Source organism: Xenopus tropicalis, chromosome 1 (assembly GCF_000004195.4).
Source record: "Xenopus tropicalis strain Nigerian chromosome 1, UCB_Xtro_10.0, whole genome shotgun sequence".
In the NCBI taxonomy this organism is placed as follows: domain Eukaryota; kingdom Metazoa; phylum Chordata; class Amphibia; order Anura; family Pipidae; genus Xenopus; species Xenopus tropicalis.
Window position 1 is genome coordinate 173,620,760 of NC_030677.2, and position 17,192 is coordinate 173,637,951.

At 38.1% G+C, this 17,192-nt stretch overlaps 1 protein-coding gene across 1 annotated transcript in view; it reads left to right on the forward strand.

Annotated features, from left to right (window-relative positions):
* Window positions 1-41: 41 nt before the first annotated feature.
* Window positions 42-17,192, forward strand: part of tmem232 (transmembrane protein 232) — a 50,677-nt gene continuing 33,526 nt past the window's right edge. Inside the window, exons 1-5 of the mRNA XM_018089899.2 lie at window positions 42-146; window positions 8,197-8,341; window positions 9,142-9,250; window positions 11,727-11,832; window positions 13,103-13,260. Coding sequence (XP_017945388.2) covers window positions 8,217-8,341; window positions 9,142-9,250; window positions 11,727-11,832; window positions 13,103-13,260 — 498 coding nt within the window. The 5' untranslated portion in view covers window positions 42-146; window positions 8,197-8,216. The remainder of the gene's footprint in view (window positions 147-8,196; window positions 8,342-9,141; window positions 9,251-11,726; window positions 11,833-13,102; window positions 13,261-17,192) is intronic.

Below are 17,192 nucleotides of genomic sequence, written 5' to 3' on the forward strand. Positions count from 1 at the left end.
AGGCGTTGCCCAAAAACCTGTAGTTGATTTGCTGATGGGGAAGGGCTTGTTCCGCACTAACAAATAGAAGCGCCCGTCTCCATAGCAACTATACACTTGCTGTGTCTATAGAGAATACTGCATAGAGTTCCTCCCAACTTTTCCGGGTAAGATAATGTCCTGAATTTTATCTGGGCTTCAGGTATCATTCTCGGTTACTGCGAACTAATAACCCATTTTGGTTTCTCTGTTTTATCCTGCTTTGCTAAGACACAGCATTAATGGCACAAATATGGGGCACTGTATGCGCGGAGGGATATTCAAATAATGGCCAACTCTCTCCATCAGCTCTCTATTAAACATTGCTCCCTCATTGGCCCTGTGCTCTGTCCTAAGGATATAGGATAAAACCAAGGGAGCACTAGGTTTTCGACTCCAATTGTAATTAAGTGAATAAGGGAAATACATGGAAATGGGAGCCTAAAACCTCAATTAAAAAGGGAAAGTATTGTGTTATACATAGTTCAGCACATTTTCCAGTTTCATTCTACTTTTATTAAACAGCCCCCTAGTTATACAGATCTTGGAGCAAGCAGCATGTTTCATTCACACAGGACACGCCAATCGCTCATATGTACAGGCCCGGATTTGTGGAGAGGCCACAACGGCCCAGGCCTAGTGTGGCAGAAATTTAGGGGTGGCATGCCACCCCACCGCAAGTAAATTTTGAAATTTTGCCCTCGGGGAGCCCGGAACGCAAATCCGGCACTGCATATGTAACAGACGAGAGACCAGAAAGACTCACTTACCACTGATTGGCAGCTCTGTTCCTGTTTGCCCATCCTGCTTCTAAACTATTTAGTAATATATCTGCAGGGTCGGGCTGGGGGTTGCAGGGCCCACCAGGGCTGCTGCCCCAGGGGCCCCACACCCCCCAAGGTGCCTCCTCCGTCCGCATCCCCTGCAGGGGCCCCCGCCACTGCGCACCCCTAACCCCCCCCCCCACAGGTTCCAATTTTAACAGCTCAGCCAGCAGTCGTGAATTCTTACTGCAAAGTCCCTCATTTCTCTTTGATCTCCTGCACTGAAAGCTAAAAAAGATACAATGTTTCCCAAACTTAATAAGATAAGTAGCTTTTGGCAGAGAGCCAAAAAAACTAAACAAGCAACACCTGCACTTAGATGCAATTGTAACTAATAAGCTAAACATGTCTCTTGGGGGAACTGAGACTTGTAGGTTAAAGGGAAATGCCACCTTTTTTGGCAAAACTATAATAATATGTAAAACAAGACCCTGAAACCCTCAATAATGTATTCAAACTTTAAATAACCTTCCAAATTTTATAAAAACGGTAGTTGTATTTAGGGGGTGTGGTCGTGAAAATGGGCGTGGCCAAGAGCTGAAGAAAAATGCGTTGCAGAACAGGTAGAGAGAGTTGCCACTATGGACGCACTGAATCCAGGATTCAGTTAGGAATTTGACTAGGATTCAGAAATTTTTCAGCACGATTCGGCCAAATCCAAATGCCTGGCTAAACTGAATCCATTTTTTTTGTCACATGAACATGGAGGTTGAAAATGTTCTACCGGGCACTGCACTCACGGTTGTCTTTAAGTCACTTGTAAACTCATCTGCATAAGTGATTAGGGTTCTGATTTGGTTCAGGATTCGGCTAAATTTATTGTGCAGGATTCAGGGTTTGGCCGAATCCCAAAATAGTGGATTTGGTGCACCCCTGGTGGCCACCTTTCACGTAAAAGCAAAGGGGGTGGGTCCATGACACTGGGGGTGAAGTCATGACATGTGTGGGTTCATGACATGACTGGGCATCTTGTGAAAATGGAAGTGAGTATTGACCAGATATTTGTTTGGGTTTTAGACATTAAACTAAACAGCCTAAAACAGCTGTTTAGTTCAAAAACAGATAGGTGGGGACCCTAGGCAGATAGCAGACCTCTGAAGGAGGAGACAAAAGTCTGAAGGTCTTTAGCTACCACCACCATACCATATGTATTGGTCAGCCCTGTCAGGAGTTCTGCATACTACTGAAGATGTAACAAACCCAAACAACCTTAAGCAAATCTGGATGGAGAAAATGGGCCAAAATTACTCCAAAACAATGGGCAAAACTGCTAGTGTAAATACTTAAAAATTATAGTGTGTGATGTATTTGTCAATGTTTAGTGCTGAATCACTGTTTTAACAGATAACCAGGACTAGGGGAGTCTTCTGTCTTTGAACTAGTCTTAATTAAATTAAAACCCCTTGCTGTATATCAGGGTATTCACTTAAAGGGAAGCATTGCAGGAGAGCTATGGCAGATTTATCAATTTAAAGTCAGGAAATCTTTTGTACAACACATGGGGCAGTTTAGAGCATAATACATAAAAATTCATCCATGTTCTATTCATTCATGTGGTATATTTAGAAGCACATTTGATAAACATTTGATAAACACGCTTCTAAAAATCCATAGGAATAGAGTGTGGGTGAGTTTTTATGTATAAGTTTTGAAAAACATTTTGATAAATCTGCCCATGGAGTTATACATCGTTGGGCAGCAGTTAGATCACTAGTTGGCTTGGAAACTTTTGGCTAATACTGGACATCTCATCCAGACATTAATGCTCTTCACTACTTTTGTAAACTGGAGAAGCCTAGTTTTACCATTTGTTCACTGTGTTCATATTGCTTGCATTCATGTTGCAACTGACTCTATTTGCAATAAACTCAATGCAGTTCAGGAACTCCTTATGTCCAATCCTTCTGGCTGTTACTGAAACATGGCTCACTCCTACTGACCACTTCACCTGCTGCCCTCTCTTATGGAGGCTTCTCATTTTGTTGTACTCCTAGGCTGGGTCATGGTGGTGGGGTTGGAATTCTTAACTCCCCTGAATGCAGGTTTTGGGGCCTGGAATTATTTTGTCAGAAGTCTTTCTATATAACGTATGCCACTGATGGGACAGGGCCCAAAAATGGGTTGCTTATGGTGGGTCTACATGGTTGCCTGAATACAGTTAAATAGGAACAATAGGAAATAGTCAAGAGAAGGTAAATTCACTGTTAGTGCCAGTATTTTAGGCATCCTTCCAGTTATTTTAATTTCAAGGTTTCTATCCCTGTGCCAGTACTCCTTTTAAGATACAGATCTTCTGTACTCCAGCTCCCCTGCAGCTGCATATGGTAGGGGCCTAGCAATGTTCTTATGCTGGAGAAAATCACGCTGACATTTGGCTACTGATGTGACAGGGATCAAAAATGGGACCCCATGCTGTTTAAAGTGATCTCCATGGTCACCTGAATACAGTTAAATTGTTTTCTACAAAAGTAAATTGTAGAAAAAGCACACAGAAAGGCAAATTCACTGTGAGTGCCATTATGTTAGACATCGTTCCAGTAAAATAAACTGCAAAGTTTTTTTCCACGGACTTGGAAAAAAAAACTCCAGTTCAGAGAAAATCTTGCCATTGTTCTTTTTTTTTTTTCATTGATTCATTCTTAATCATTATTTCATAAATACATGTATTTGTGTCCTTAGAAAAACTAGCCTAAACATACACATGATTTTGCTTTTTTTAATCTATATTTAATGTAGCAGCAGTACAACCCTGCGACAAACCCACCCTAATTGATATCTGTTGTCTAGGCAAACCTAGGTGCATTCACAAAGTCTCAACACTAGATGGCAGTGGTTAACTTTAAGTGATGTTTCAGCGAGCAGTTAAAAAAATAAAGCTTTTCTTTATTACAGTGTAATTTAATGAAGAAAACTGTGTCAGGCTGCTTTATTTTATCTAACTAATTCCTTGTACTGTGCAAGCAGAACAACTTGCTTGTTATTTCTATTGTATGTTACATTCAAAGATTTAAAAAGAATCTGTGATCCTGAACTCTATTGTGCAGCGCTCTTAATAAAAACATGTCTTCCATTGAGTTATTATTGAGTTATTGAGTTATTATTGCTAGAAGTCTCAGGTTAGAGGTCTCGGCTACAGTTCCCAGTCATACAGAAGTGAAAATAATAATACTCACTGTTCTATAGATTTCCTTTGAGAGTGTGTAGTGTAAGCCATAAATGCAGCATTTGGCACATAGCTGTGTGAATATCTATGATTTAAATGGCAGTTATGACAGCCACAATATTAAGGGGGGGGGGTTGTTTTGGGGACTTGCACAAAGTTTCAACTAAATATATTCTTGCAGAAATATGAACAACACAAGACTAGGGGGGCCAATTACTAACAATAACGGTGGGATTTTTTTTCCTCAATATGGATTTTTAGCACTAAAAGTCGCATAAAATAAGTTGTGACTTTTCTGAGATTTTCTGGTATCAAAACGGCTAAAAATCCAAACCCAACAATTCGCCAGCTAAAACTTGGTGAGATCATGTAGAAGTCAATGGCATATGTTTCTTCCCTTCCTTGGAGGATCCTTCTTTTGCTTTGAAATTTTAGAGGTTTCGGATTTTTGACTCTGGGTTTTTGTGTGATAGTTCTAAACAGTTGTAGTTTTCAAGTTGAAAATTTGGAATTTTTGCGACTGTAACTTTTCCTGCACAGGTTTTTAACCTATCATTCCTCTAATTTGTATGTCATTGAGGGTATAAATAGAGGGCTGCCTTTGGCTACCAGCATTGCGATCTGCACCTTGAACCTAATTTGTAATCTTGTTTGAGATGCAGAACACAGCTGTGCTAGATAAATGAACACTAATGGACTTGATTTTGCACCCCCTAAGTACTTGTATATTGGACTTTTGTAAATGAACCCTAAAATATCAAGGTGATTTTAGGTTCTGAGACATGGACAAAGTTTGCTCAAGCCTAGTAATGCAAAACACTCAATCACACTTTTCCTTCATTATTCTAACTGCCCTGGATTAGTGAAAGCAGCTGGAACTTACTAGACTTGAACACATTTTGATTATTCTGGGAATGTAATAATGACCCTAAAGTTTGTTTGTAACCAATAGTAACCAGTTAACAGGTTGGATACTGTTTAGCTGTATCATTGGTTGCTATTGGTTACTAGAAAGGGGCACACTTAAAGAATTAAATTGTTACTATAGAATCTGTTTGTCTTTCAGCAACAAACAGCTGCATCTTAGGGCTAAACTGCACGGGAGATTTTGTAGAATGGTGTTGGAGAGACAAAATGCATACTACAAGTTGGATATACCGTGGTGTGAAAAACTATTTGCCCCCTTCCTGATTTCTTATTCTTTTGCATGTTTGTCACACTTAAATGTTTCTGCTCATCAAAAACCGTTAACTATTAGTCAAAGATAACATAATTGAACACAAAATGCAATTTTTAAATGAAGGTTTACGTTATTAAGGGAGAAAAAAAACTCCAAATCTACATGGCCCTGTGTGAAAAAGAGATTGCCCCCCTTGTTAAAAAATAACTTAACTGTGGTTTATCACACCTGAGTTCAATTTCTGTAGTCACCCCCAGGCCTGATTACTGCCACACCTGTTTCAATCAAGAAATCACTTAAATAGGAGCTACCTGACACAGAGAAGTAGACCAAAAGCACATCAAAAGCTAGACATCGTGCCAAGATCCAAAGAAATTCAGGAACAAATGAGAACAAAAGTAATTGAGATCTATCAGTCTGGTAAAGGTTATAAAGCCATTTCTAAAGCTTTGGGACTCCAGCGAACCACAGTGAGAGCCATTATCCACAAATGGCAAAAACATGGAACAGTGGTGAACCTTCCCAGGAGTGGCCGGCCGACCAAAATTACCCCAAGAGCGCAGAGACAACTCATCCGAGAGGCCACAAAAGACCCCAGGACAACATCTAAAGAACTGCAGGCCTCACTTGCCTCAATTAAGGTCAGTGTTCACGACTCCACCATAAGAAAGAGACTGGGCAAAAACGGCCTGCATGGCAGATTTCCAAGGCGCAAACCACTTTTAAGCAAAAAGAACATTAAGGCTCGTCTCAATTTTGCTAAGAAACATCTCAATGATTGCCAAGACTTTTGGGAAAATACCTTGTGGACCGACGAGACAAAAGCTGAACTTTTTGGAAGGTGCGTGTCCCGTTACATCTGGCGTAAAAGTAACACAGCATTTCAGAAAAAGAACATCATACCAACAGTAAAATATGGTGGTGGTAGTGTGATGGTCTGGGGTTGTTTTGCTGCTTCAGGACCTGGAAGGCTTGCTGTGATAGATGGAACCATGAATTCTACTGTCTACCAAAAAATCCTGAAGGAGAATGTCCGGCCATCTGTTCGTCAACTCAAGCTGAAGCGATCTTGGGTGCTGCAGCAGGACAATGACCCAAAACACACCAGCAAATCCACCTCTGAATGGCTGAAGAAAAACAAAATGAAGACTTTGGAGTGGCCTAGTCAAAGTCCTGACCTGAATCCTATTGAGATGTTGTGGCATGACAAATAAGGCACATATCTATTTTTTTACATAGAATATATTTTGGAAATAAAATAATTTTTAACTAAGTGTTAAGATAAGTGTTATCATGCCGCCATGAACCCCCTCCCCCAAAAAACAATATATACAAATACACACAAATTTTATGTTGGAATATAAGGGACCATGTTAAAACTTTAAAGTGGACTTGTCACACAGACATAAAAAGCTGTATAATAAAAGCCCTTTTCAAATTAAACATGAAACCCAAAGTCATTTTTTTTATTAACACAACCATACCCATTATATAAGCATTTAAAAGTCCCAGCTGTCAATCATATATTGCCTGCCCCGCCTCTCTGCCTTCAGCATAGGGGTGGGGCAGACAGTTACTTTCACTTTCAATTTTGAACTTCTTAGATGTCACTGTCCTCCTCTCATTCCCCCTCCCTCCTCACCATCTAATTGTGTTACCAATGCATGGATATGGGCATCAGGTCCCCCCATACTGGCACAGAAACAAGATTTTATCAGGGTGCACAGCTTGTCTTAATAACAGTGTCCACAAAATGGCGCCTGCTTGTTTTCTGCAATTGTGAATTCCAGTGCTTAAGGAAATAAGCTTACAATAATTTATATAGTGTAATTGAAGTTTATTTTGCTTGACAAATGCAACAGAAAACAATTTGTAATTATTTCTTAGGGTGACAGGTCCCCTTTAAAAAGAGACCATGTAACACTTTTGACGGGATAATCCAAAATACCAGTCTCTGCAAGCTTTCCTCACTCCCTAACTTTAATCTGTGTACCAAGTTGGCAGGTGTTACTTGGAACAGCTATATCTGTAAGTGTGCAATACTTCATCTCAGGCAGTGGGGACTATTGGTGCACAATAGTTCAAATAAAAAATCTTTAGAACTACCTAATAGGTGGTGAGTACATTTAGCAAATATATATTTGCATCTGATGTTAATAGAAATGAAAGGTTTTTCAGAGAGACAACATTCTTTTCCTCAGCTTCTTGGTATGAGTATAGGCCATCTCTCTACACAAACTGTGAAAGAAGAGTTATTTTAGAATTTCAGACAGTATATGTCAGGTTTGTGGCACGCAAAGCATTTTGAATTTTCTTTTTCTTGTTTTTTTTTTTTTTTTTACAAAAAAAGTCCTCTAGTTGCATGTCATTTTGTTTATTTGCAGTATATGCTAAGCATCTGACTGTTTGAATGTTCACATTATTTTTGCTCTTCTGCAGTCACATTACGGGCATCAATTATTGCCATATCTATTACAAGTATGGGATCCGTTATGCGGAAACCAATTATCCGGAAAGCTCCTATTTACAGGAAGGCCATCTCCCATAGACTCCATTTTAATCTAATAATTCACATATTTAAACTTTTTTATGTAATAATAAAACAGTACCATGTACTTGATCTCAACTAATTCATAATTTTTGTTGGCAAAGCAATCATGTTGGGTTTAATTAATGATTAAATTATTTTTTATTGGACTTAGGGTATAGAGATCCAAATTACAGAAAGACCTCTTATCCAGTGGCATAGGCAAGCAAAGGGAGGGGAATGACTTCCTCGGTGCATAAAATGTTTTTGTAAGTTAACTGTCAATATTCATTCTCTATGTATAAAGAGAATAAACACTGTACATGTCCCTGAAGGTCAAGAAGTTTTTATAAAAAAAAATACTGACTCTGTAGGAAACTTTTTTTTGGCAATCCCTAGGTTACATGTATAGTCTCAACAAGTCCAGTTGTTTTAGAAGTAACACCACTAGATACTGTACACATGATGACATTTATTTTTACAGAGTAGGCCCTAAAAGTGGAAATGCCAGTTGTTAAGATACCCGTGGTGCAGAAATTTGGAATCATTTCAACAAAATATCACCATGATCTCCAGCAAAGTCTCCTGCAAAGTTCTACAGTTTCTGAGCACAAACACAGGCCTCACAGGTACATATATTTCACTTCTATGCATGAGCATTATATCATTTTTATACTGCACATGCTGCGACTGGATGTACTAAGGTTTGGTGCCTAGAGAAAGACCGGACCAAAATACAGCACTGACCAAGGGCCAGTGCTTTTTTGTGTGAAGAGGAGACCTGGCCCAGGTTTTGAGGTAAGCAGTTATTATCACTGTTAGGTGTCTAACAATTTTGACATGTCCTCATTGATTAACCTTTTCATTGTTCTTTAAAAAGGTATCCATTAAGGTTAAATCTTCCTTGTGTGCTTTTGTCAAAGCCCTATATGTACAAACTAGTAAGTTCAGCTGCAAATTTTAATTGCTAAATTGTTAATTTCTCTTCTCTTTACAGTACCCATAGACAGTGGCAGGTGATTGCAACCACTCAAAGCTGGGTCTTAGGCATCATCCTTGTTTGTAGATTTCTGAGAAATGAAGTATTTTATTTCTTTAATGAAACCTTTCTTTATCATGTAGAGAGTAGTATAAGTTCCAATTGAAAGGTTACATTTAGTGCCAACTAAAAACATGTGTTTCAGTGTTTACCTGTTCTTCTCCAACAAAACATTTAAACAGACATCTTTTAAAGGTGTTATATTTAACACTAAAACCAGTAAGAAGAAAAGGGATATTTCAAAGGCTAACAGATTGACAAGTTAATCCTTTTTTCACCACAGGATATTCTTCTTTTCTACTGCTTAGGAAAAATCAATACAGGATTACGTTTATGGTCAGTAAATGAAATTTAAAAATCATTGCTCTTCTTGTGATCTTTATTTTGAAGACCTTTGGAAATCACAGAGGATTTCATCAAACAGTTTAACAGTGCAGAGGATTTAGAGGAGAAGGAACGCATGCTAGATACCGCAAGACAAATTCTTCATAGATGCAAGGTAGTTAAACCATATTGAGTTTTTTTTTATAGCCGTGCATAAATAATGTTAGATGTTGATACAATTATTTGATTGTTCTAATTCAAAAAATTACACTCAGAATGAATATGACATTCCTAGAGTAATGTTTCAGGATGGTACAGGTATGGGATCTGTTACCTGGAAACCCATTATCCAGAAAGATCCAAATTAGGGAAAGGCCATCTCCCATAGACTCCATTTTAAGCAAATTAAAACTTTTAAAAAGTATTTCCTTTTCTCTGTAATAATAAAACAGCACCTTGTATCTGTATCTTGTAACTAAACTATAATAATCCTTATCAGAGTTGAGTCTTTTTAAAGAGATACTGACACCAGAAATATTTTTTTTTTTACATTGGACATAATATTGTCCTTGCATGCTATTTATAATTTTGCCATAATAGTATTTGTCAGATTCTTTTACATTCTCTATCTGATCCCCCGTGTTCCTCTATGAGGGGGCTGCCATATTTGTGCAGCAGGAGTCCATTAGCATTAGAAGCTGCAACTGACAGGCTGAGAAGGGACAGTCAGGTTGGCAAAACAGTCAGGTTTAAGAACTTTGACTAACAATTACTAACATAAGCTGCCCTATCAGCATTAAATGATCAACATGAACTATAGATAACTTTTTATCTTTATCTACTTTTTAAAAAGTAGTTTTTCCGTGTCAGTATCACTTTAATGTTTAAGGTTGAAGACACACAGAGCTACTTAGTAGCAGCTAGAGCTGGGCGGTATGACCAAAAATTTATATCACGGTATTTTTCAAAATTATATCGGTGTCACGGTATTTGACGGTATTTTTTTTTCCATGCATGATTAGGTGTTAACCCCATTTCCTAATAAATTAGAGAATAATTACTGCAATATTGAAAATCAGAGTCAGGCAAGCGAAGGATCGGCAATAGAAAGTCGTAAGGTAAATCAGGCAGGCTTAGTTTCCCAGGCAAGGCCACAGACAACATAGCACAGGAGGAGGCGTTTGATAGCTTTAAATACCCCCCACGCATGCGCAGAACCGACGCCATCACCGCGTTGCGGATGTGCACACTTTGACATGTACATGCACTTTGACGCACGCGCACCTGGATGCGCGTGCGCAATGTCCCGCGGACAACGGGACGCGCTCATGCAAGGAGGCGCGCGAGACCGGGCCGCATGGGTGAGTACCCTGACACCCCGGTATTGCGGTATCTGAAAAATGAATATAGTTTTAAAAAAACCACCGGTATTCGGTATTAAACGGTATATCGCCCAGCCCTAGTAGCAGCTACTTTCTGGCTATTAAAAGCCAGAAAATACCCTGCCATAGAGAATACTGAGAATTGCCTTACTGTTAAAACACACGAAGAGACAGTTATCAGTAAATCATCAGCATTGTCTATTTTAGTAGCCACAAAAAGTAGCTCCTAGTAGTAGTTCTGTGTGTCTTCACCCTAAGGGGCTCATTTACTAACCATCGATTTTTTTTATTCCAACTTGATTTGGATTTTTGTCGAAAAAGTCTCAGAGAAAAAACACTGCGACTTTTCCGAGATTTACTATGCGTCTAAATGGCTAAAAATTAGCCAGATTAAACTTGCTGAGTTATGCCATGTCAATGCAAAGGTCTCTTCCCTTTCCTTGAAGTTCTTTTTTTTGTCTGGAAACTTTAGAAGTTTTGCTGATTTTTGTCTGAAAACTCGACTTTTTTGAATTGCCGCTGCGACAATTCACTAAAGTCATGTTTTTAACTGTGCGAATTTGAAAAAGTCGGGTTTTTTACAACTTTTCTCACAGCGACTTTTCTTTGCGAACATCCAGGAATACAAATTTGGTCAAATTTGAAAATAAAAAAAAATGAGAAATTAAGTTTTAGTAAATATGCCCCTAAAACTGGCATCTAGCATTAACTGGATAATTTATTTGATTTACAGTTCTAGATGAAAAGTAAATGTTTGAGACTGTAACTTATGTTTAAATACAGTGCTCTCTCTTTATATCTCCCTCAAATTTGCATTTGTTGTTTCATTATTTTTCACCTTTTTTAAAACAACTCCAATTTAAATTTCCAGCTTCGGCCTGTGTTTCTTACAGAAAGTTTTATTTTTGAATATCTCAAACCTTTTCAAATTAGGTATGAAAAAAAAATCGCTATTAAACTCAGTTTTGGATTGCCTCTAAGATTAATTATGTTTTCTCTAGAGTGCGAGAATTCTTTTTATAGACAGCCATTGTCAGAATATTTCTCCTGGCATATTTGTTTTTTGCCAAGACTAAGTACAAATTAGCACCTATGTTAAATCAGCCACTCTGCCTCTAGCACTATGAGAGATAGTGATACCTACCAGAGAAACATTGTTGTTTTGTGGTCTTTTAATACATATGGCAGTTTTTTTAACTATAAACATAAGCCACAGACTGACCTTTCTCTTGCATAGACAATGTTCCCTTTTAATATTTTATATTTTAGAGACGATCAAAACTTAACTTGAAGGGTTCTGGGAATCATGTGGATCTGCATTTTGCATGGACAGAATTGATTTTGCTGACCCAGTGCAAAGGCAATATACAAGAAGGTACATCTTTGGTATAACAAGCTATTACTTACAATATTGTAGAATGAAAATAAAGTCACTGTAACTGGTTGAGTTGTGGTTGAGTCAATAATTTCTTGCAAACACTTTTGCTATTTGGTTACACACTGATTCTAGGAAACTGTGCAGGTACATTATTGGCACCTGCGTGTGTTTTTTTATGCTGCCTCTGTCTCTCCCAATGAAATTCTAAGCTTTATCAACTTGTAACTATTGTGTAGTTACATTATTTCCACTGTGTTATCTATCCCAAAGTTTGCCACCTTTTACAAGTGAAGAAAAACTAGCACCTGGAACTTTGTTTCACTATGAGCAAGTACACAGACTCCTTTTTAATATTTTTTATTTTATGCAATTTAGTATATATTTTGTATACGTTGTTCTTGTCTAGCTGGTGAGATTGCTGTGCTTATAACTCCCTTGTCAGAAATCCTTGCTCTGTGCTATGTAAGATACAACAGAAAGCTAGTGAAGTGCAGTGTTAAAAGCGTGGTCTGTCTCATAAAAGCTAGTGAAGTGCATTCTTAAAAGGGCACAGTGTATCTCATAGTGTGCAAGGTTCTCAAGCTCTTGGCAATGCATTATCCTTCCTAAATATAAATTGCAGGGTCGGGATGCTGAGAACGTTTGTTTGATGCTTTAAAGGGGAACTATACCCCCAAACAATGTGGGTCTCTATAAAAATATATTGCATAAACAAGCTCATATTTAAAACCCTGCTTTATCTAAATAAACCATTTTCATAAAAATATACTTTTTTAGTAGTATGTGCTGTTGGGTAATCCAAAATAGAAATTGCCATTTTAAGAATTAAGGGCCACCTCTTGGGATCATAGGATTCACAGTGCACACAAACAAGCCAAGACACACATACATGCTAGGCCCCATCAGCCAATTAATGGACAGAGTTCAGTCTTTTGCTTCCACACTTCTTCCTGTTACAGTTAGAGCTGCATTATTTCCTGTCATGTGATCTCTGAGGGAGCACCCAGCCCATCACTAAATGGTGGATCAAGGGAAAGGATGTAAAAGGACAATATTTACTGATGGCGAGATTCTTTAATAGGTCACTTAACATAATCTGTTGGTTACTGTAAGTTTTCATTGTGAAGGTATAGTTTTACAGCACCACACTTTGGTTAGTAAATTGCACTACATAATATCAAATTGTATCTTATGCTTTAATGGACTGTTAAGGTTGTTTAAAGTATACCGACTTATACTGTAAATCATATTTTATTTGTTTTTTTAGAGGTTATTGATATCTTGCTTATTTCGATGGACCAGGTGAATTTTGATCAAGAAAACATCTCTCTGTTGTTCTTCATGGCAGAGTCCATTCTTTATAAACTTTGTTGTGATGTTACCCAGAAGCCATGTCTATGCTCATTTGATGTTAAGCTTTCGAAGGTATGTAAAATTGCATGTATACCATTCTTCAGTTCGGTGCTATAACTTGTTTTCTATTACTTCAATCCTATCTTTATAAATAAGAGTTTACAATAATCACAAAAAGGTGGCTAAGTTTATTTGTTAGCTAAGTGCACACATTTCATTCTAATCTCTGCTTTACTGCGTGCTAAAAAAATGATGAAGTTTTATTTTTGGATTGTGGCATTTTAGATTAAAATTTTACTACTAAACCTGAATTCATAAGATAGTGCAGTTTAAGACTAGTGATGAGCGAAATGTTTTCACCAGACATGGATGGCTTGAATGCGGAAAAATGCTTCACACGCCAAAAAATTGTCATGCGCATAAATTTTTATTTTTGACACGTTTAATTTTTTGAGTAACACTAAAGGGCAGATTGTTCATTCGAGTGTTCATTCGAACACTCCAAGCAGTTTTTCGGGTGATTTTTCCGCCACCCGCGCAATTTTTTTCGTATGCTTTTTCGTCCGCTTGCGCGAAAAAATTGGAAAGGTTTTCCCGCTGTTTACTATCGTTCGGTACAAAAATTTTGTGACTTTCGGATCGCCAATACGATATTAACGGGACTAATACGATTTTTTTCGTAAGCATTGTCGTGATATTTGCGATCTTCAGAAATTAACATATCCAATCTGAATTTGTCCTATTCAGGATTCGAACTCTCGTTTTCATGAATGTGCCCCTATATTTTCCTCTGTTTTCAGTGAAGCAGGACAGATTCGCTCATCACTATTAAAGATGTTTTCTGTTTCTTGAATCAAAGAATTCCAGTTTTTCAGTTAAGTCTAGCAAGTTCACCATTGCAGTCATATCAGGAATAGTATCTGTTTTCCATCTTTGTGCGATTAGCAATCTTGCCACTTCTAGAAAGTGTACTACCAGTGTTTTTTGGGCGTATTTTAGGAGGTCAAGTTCCAGGTTAAGTAGAGCTATGGTGGGAATTTTAGGGATTGGGGTGTCCATGACTTTGTTGATAAGATCAAACACTTGTGTCCAGAATGGGACGATTTTAGGGCAATCCCACCAAATATGAGTATGAGTGCCCTCTTGAGCACAACCTCTCCAGCATTCCTTGGATGAGGTTTGTGGATAAATTTTATACAGTCTCGTAGGAACTAGGTACCATCGGTACATCAATTTAATACTAGGTTCCAACAGTCTGGCCGATTTTGTTGAAGCAGTAATCAGAGCAAAGGCAGAGTTCCAGTCTATTGGGTCTATTTCTGAATTTAGCTCCTTATTCCATGCCGTAAGAGGAGTATTTGGAGAGTTGGGAAGCTGATCATTTATGTTAGAGTAGAATTGTGATATCCTCGCACCCGACATGATTGAGGAAGCGAGTTTTTGTTGGGTTGTAGATAGCTATTAAAGATGTTTTAAATGTACAATTCATCTTTGTTTTTAGGAATCCAATGTTTGGGTCAGGATACGACAGAACCCCACCACTTTTTTGCAGGTTCTGCCAAATGCATTGTTCTCCCCAGAAGCTTTTAGCTGGGCTCTTTGCCTGGCATTTGTTTAAGATTAACAAGTTTCTTGGCCCTGCTGCCGCCTTGCTGTTGTGTCACTTGCAGGCCATAAAAGTATTTCCCAGAGTCCTTTCCATCAATCCACGCTCAGTCTACAGCAGACAAATAAGCCATCAGTATCTCCTAAAGTTGATCAGCGCTGCATTACATTTTGCATTGTAAAAAGGGCACAGTGTATCTCATATTGTGCAAGGTTCTAAAGCTCTTGTGGAGTTCTTTCTGTAAATCCATGCTTAGTCTACAGCAGACAAATAGCCCGTCAGTAACTCCTAAAGTCGGGCAGCGCTGTATTACACTTTTACATGTCTTCCTGTTTCTTGCCTGCTTGGGAAAGACAGAGCACCAGTAGTGCAAGGGAAAACTGTGAAATGGACGAGCTGCAGGAAGTTCAAATATCTGTCAACCCTCGCAGTTCTACACTCTGCAAGCAGTGTCTTTTTGAAGCAGGAGGAAACCAGGAGAACTAAAATAAGACAGCAAAATGTGGGAATCTCAGAGATCATTCAAAAAGTAGAAATTTGGCTCAGGAAAAGAAGCAAAACACAGAGAAGAAACAAAAGCATTAAATAAAGTATAAGAAGAGAAAATGGGTGCAGGATAAGAAACAAAAGGAGAATTAGTTCCAGATTGACAGAAGGTAGGCAGATTCAGTATCTTCTAAAGTCAAGCAGCGCTGCATTGCATTTTGCATTGTAAAAAGGGCACAGTGTATCTCATATTGTGCAAGGTTCTCAAGCTCTTGTGGAGTTCTTTCCGTAAATACATGCTCAGTCTACAACAGACAAATAACTCCTAAAGTTGGGCAGCGCTGTATTACACTTTTACATGGCTGGAAATAGAGGAGAGAGAATTTCAACAGCGGTAAAAAAATGGAAATTTTTAAATAGGGGCATGTTTTAGTTAAATCGGTGTGGTATTCTTCTGGATTGTGTGGCTCTTTTTTTTGTCCCTCTTTCAGTTTTCAAATGTTGGGAAAAATTGTGGGCTACAAAATAGGGGCAGTCTTGAAGTGCATTATATTTATATTTGGTAGACGGAAAGGAGAAGAACACCAAAATGCTTAGGGGCAGATTTATGATTCGCTTGAGCAATCATAAAGGAAAACCAACATCAGTTAAGGAACCCACGCTGGGTTTCAGGGGAAAACACCTCATAAGTGAAGTTATTTTTCCCTGAGCGGGCTTTATTAAATAAGAAAAGAAGTTTGTCAGCTTTAAGGAATATTATACAAGAAGATGAGTATTATACAAAATGTCTTCCATAAAGGAGAAGAAAAGCGAATGCAATCACTTACGTGATACTTCGGGTCAGTGCTTCTGTTAGCAGAAAAACTACTCTTCCTTCTTCTGCCTTCACTCTTCTGTGCACAGTGAGAATTTAAACAAGAAACTTGACTTTCTTACTTTACTGCGGCCCCAGGATTCCGAAGATAGATGAGGAAAGGAAGATGATCGCCCGGTTGCATGAACCCCGGGCTGATGCAGTTTTCAGCCAACAGGAGCACCGACCTGGGGTATCATTTGGCACCCCCAGTGATTGTAACTTTCCTTCGCCTTTAACAGAGCATGTGTCATCATAACCTGAAACGTTGCTGTAATAGCCTAAGATGTGTGCAATAAAGGCATTTTAAACAAGAATACAAGTGGTGCTGTTCCAGACTGCACTTGCTTGGATATACCCATGGGAAGTGGCCATTGGGGAACCTGTACTATTTTAAAACAGATTCAAGGTGTCTGACTACTATCAACAAAATCATAACCCTTGTAACCCATTTTACTAGTCTTGTTTTATGACTAATGTGGATGTGCACAGGACATAGTTGGTAAGGTTATGGTGGCCAGAGACAATGACTGCGTTACATCATAGGTGTCCAACTTGACTCTGCAACAACTTTTTTAAGTGCTTCAGAACTGTTGTGGGAACATTCCGAAAAATCAGAGCACATTCACTCAAAACCAGTACTTATGGGCTTATTTATGAATCTCCGAGTTTGTAAATATTAGCGTTCTTCTCAAAGTAGAAAAAAACTTGAACATTTGCTTATTTATTACAAATCTGAATATGAAAAACTCAACTGAATAAAAAAACTGAATTTGTGAGTTTACAAACTTGAAAAAGACATGAAAAACTCGAAAATCTTGATTTGAAAAACTACTTTGATTTTGCCTAGGACAACCTTTTCTTTTAGATGCTGAAGTTTTACATTTGAGTTTTTAGATTTTTTGCACTTAATGAAGATTCAAAGAACCATTATTCAAATATTGGGAGTTTTAGACCCTAAAAATTTGAGTCATGAAAAAAAATTTTAATTGGAACATTAATAAATTACCCCCTATATGTAAGGTATATACTTGTTTAGAAACAAAATGTTCATGAAAT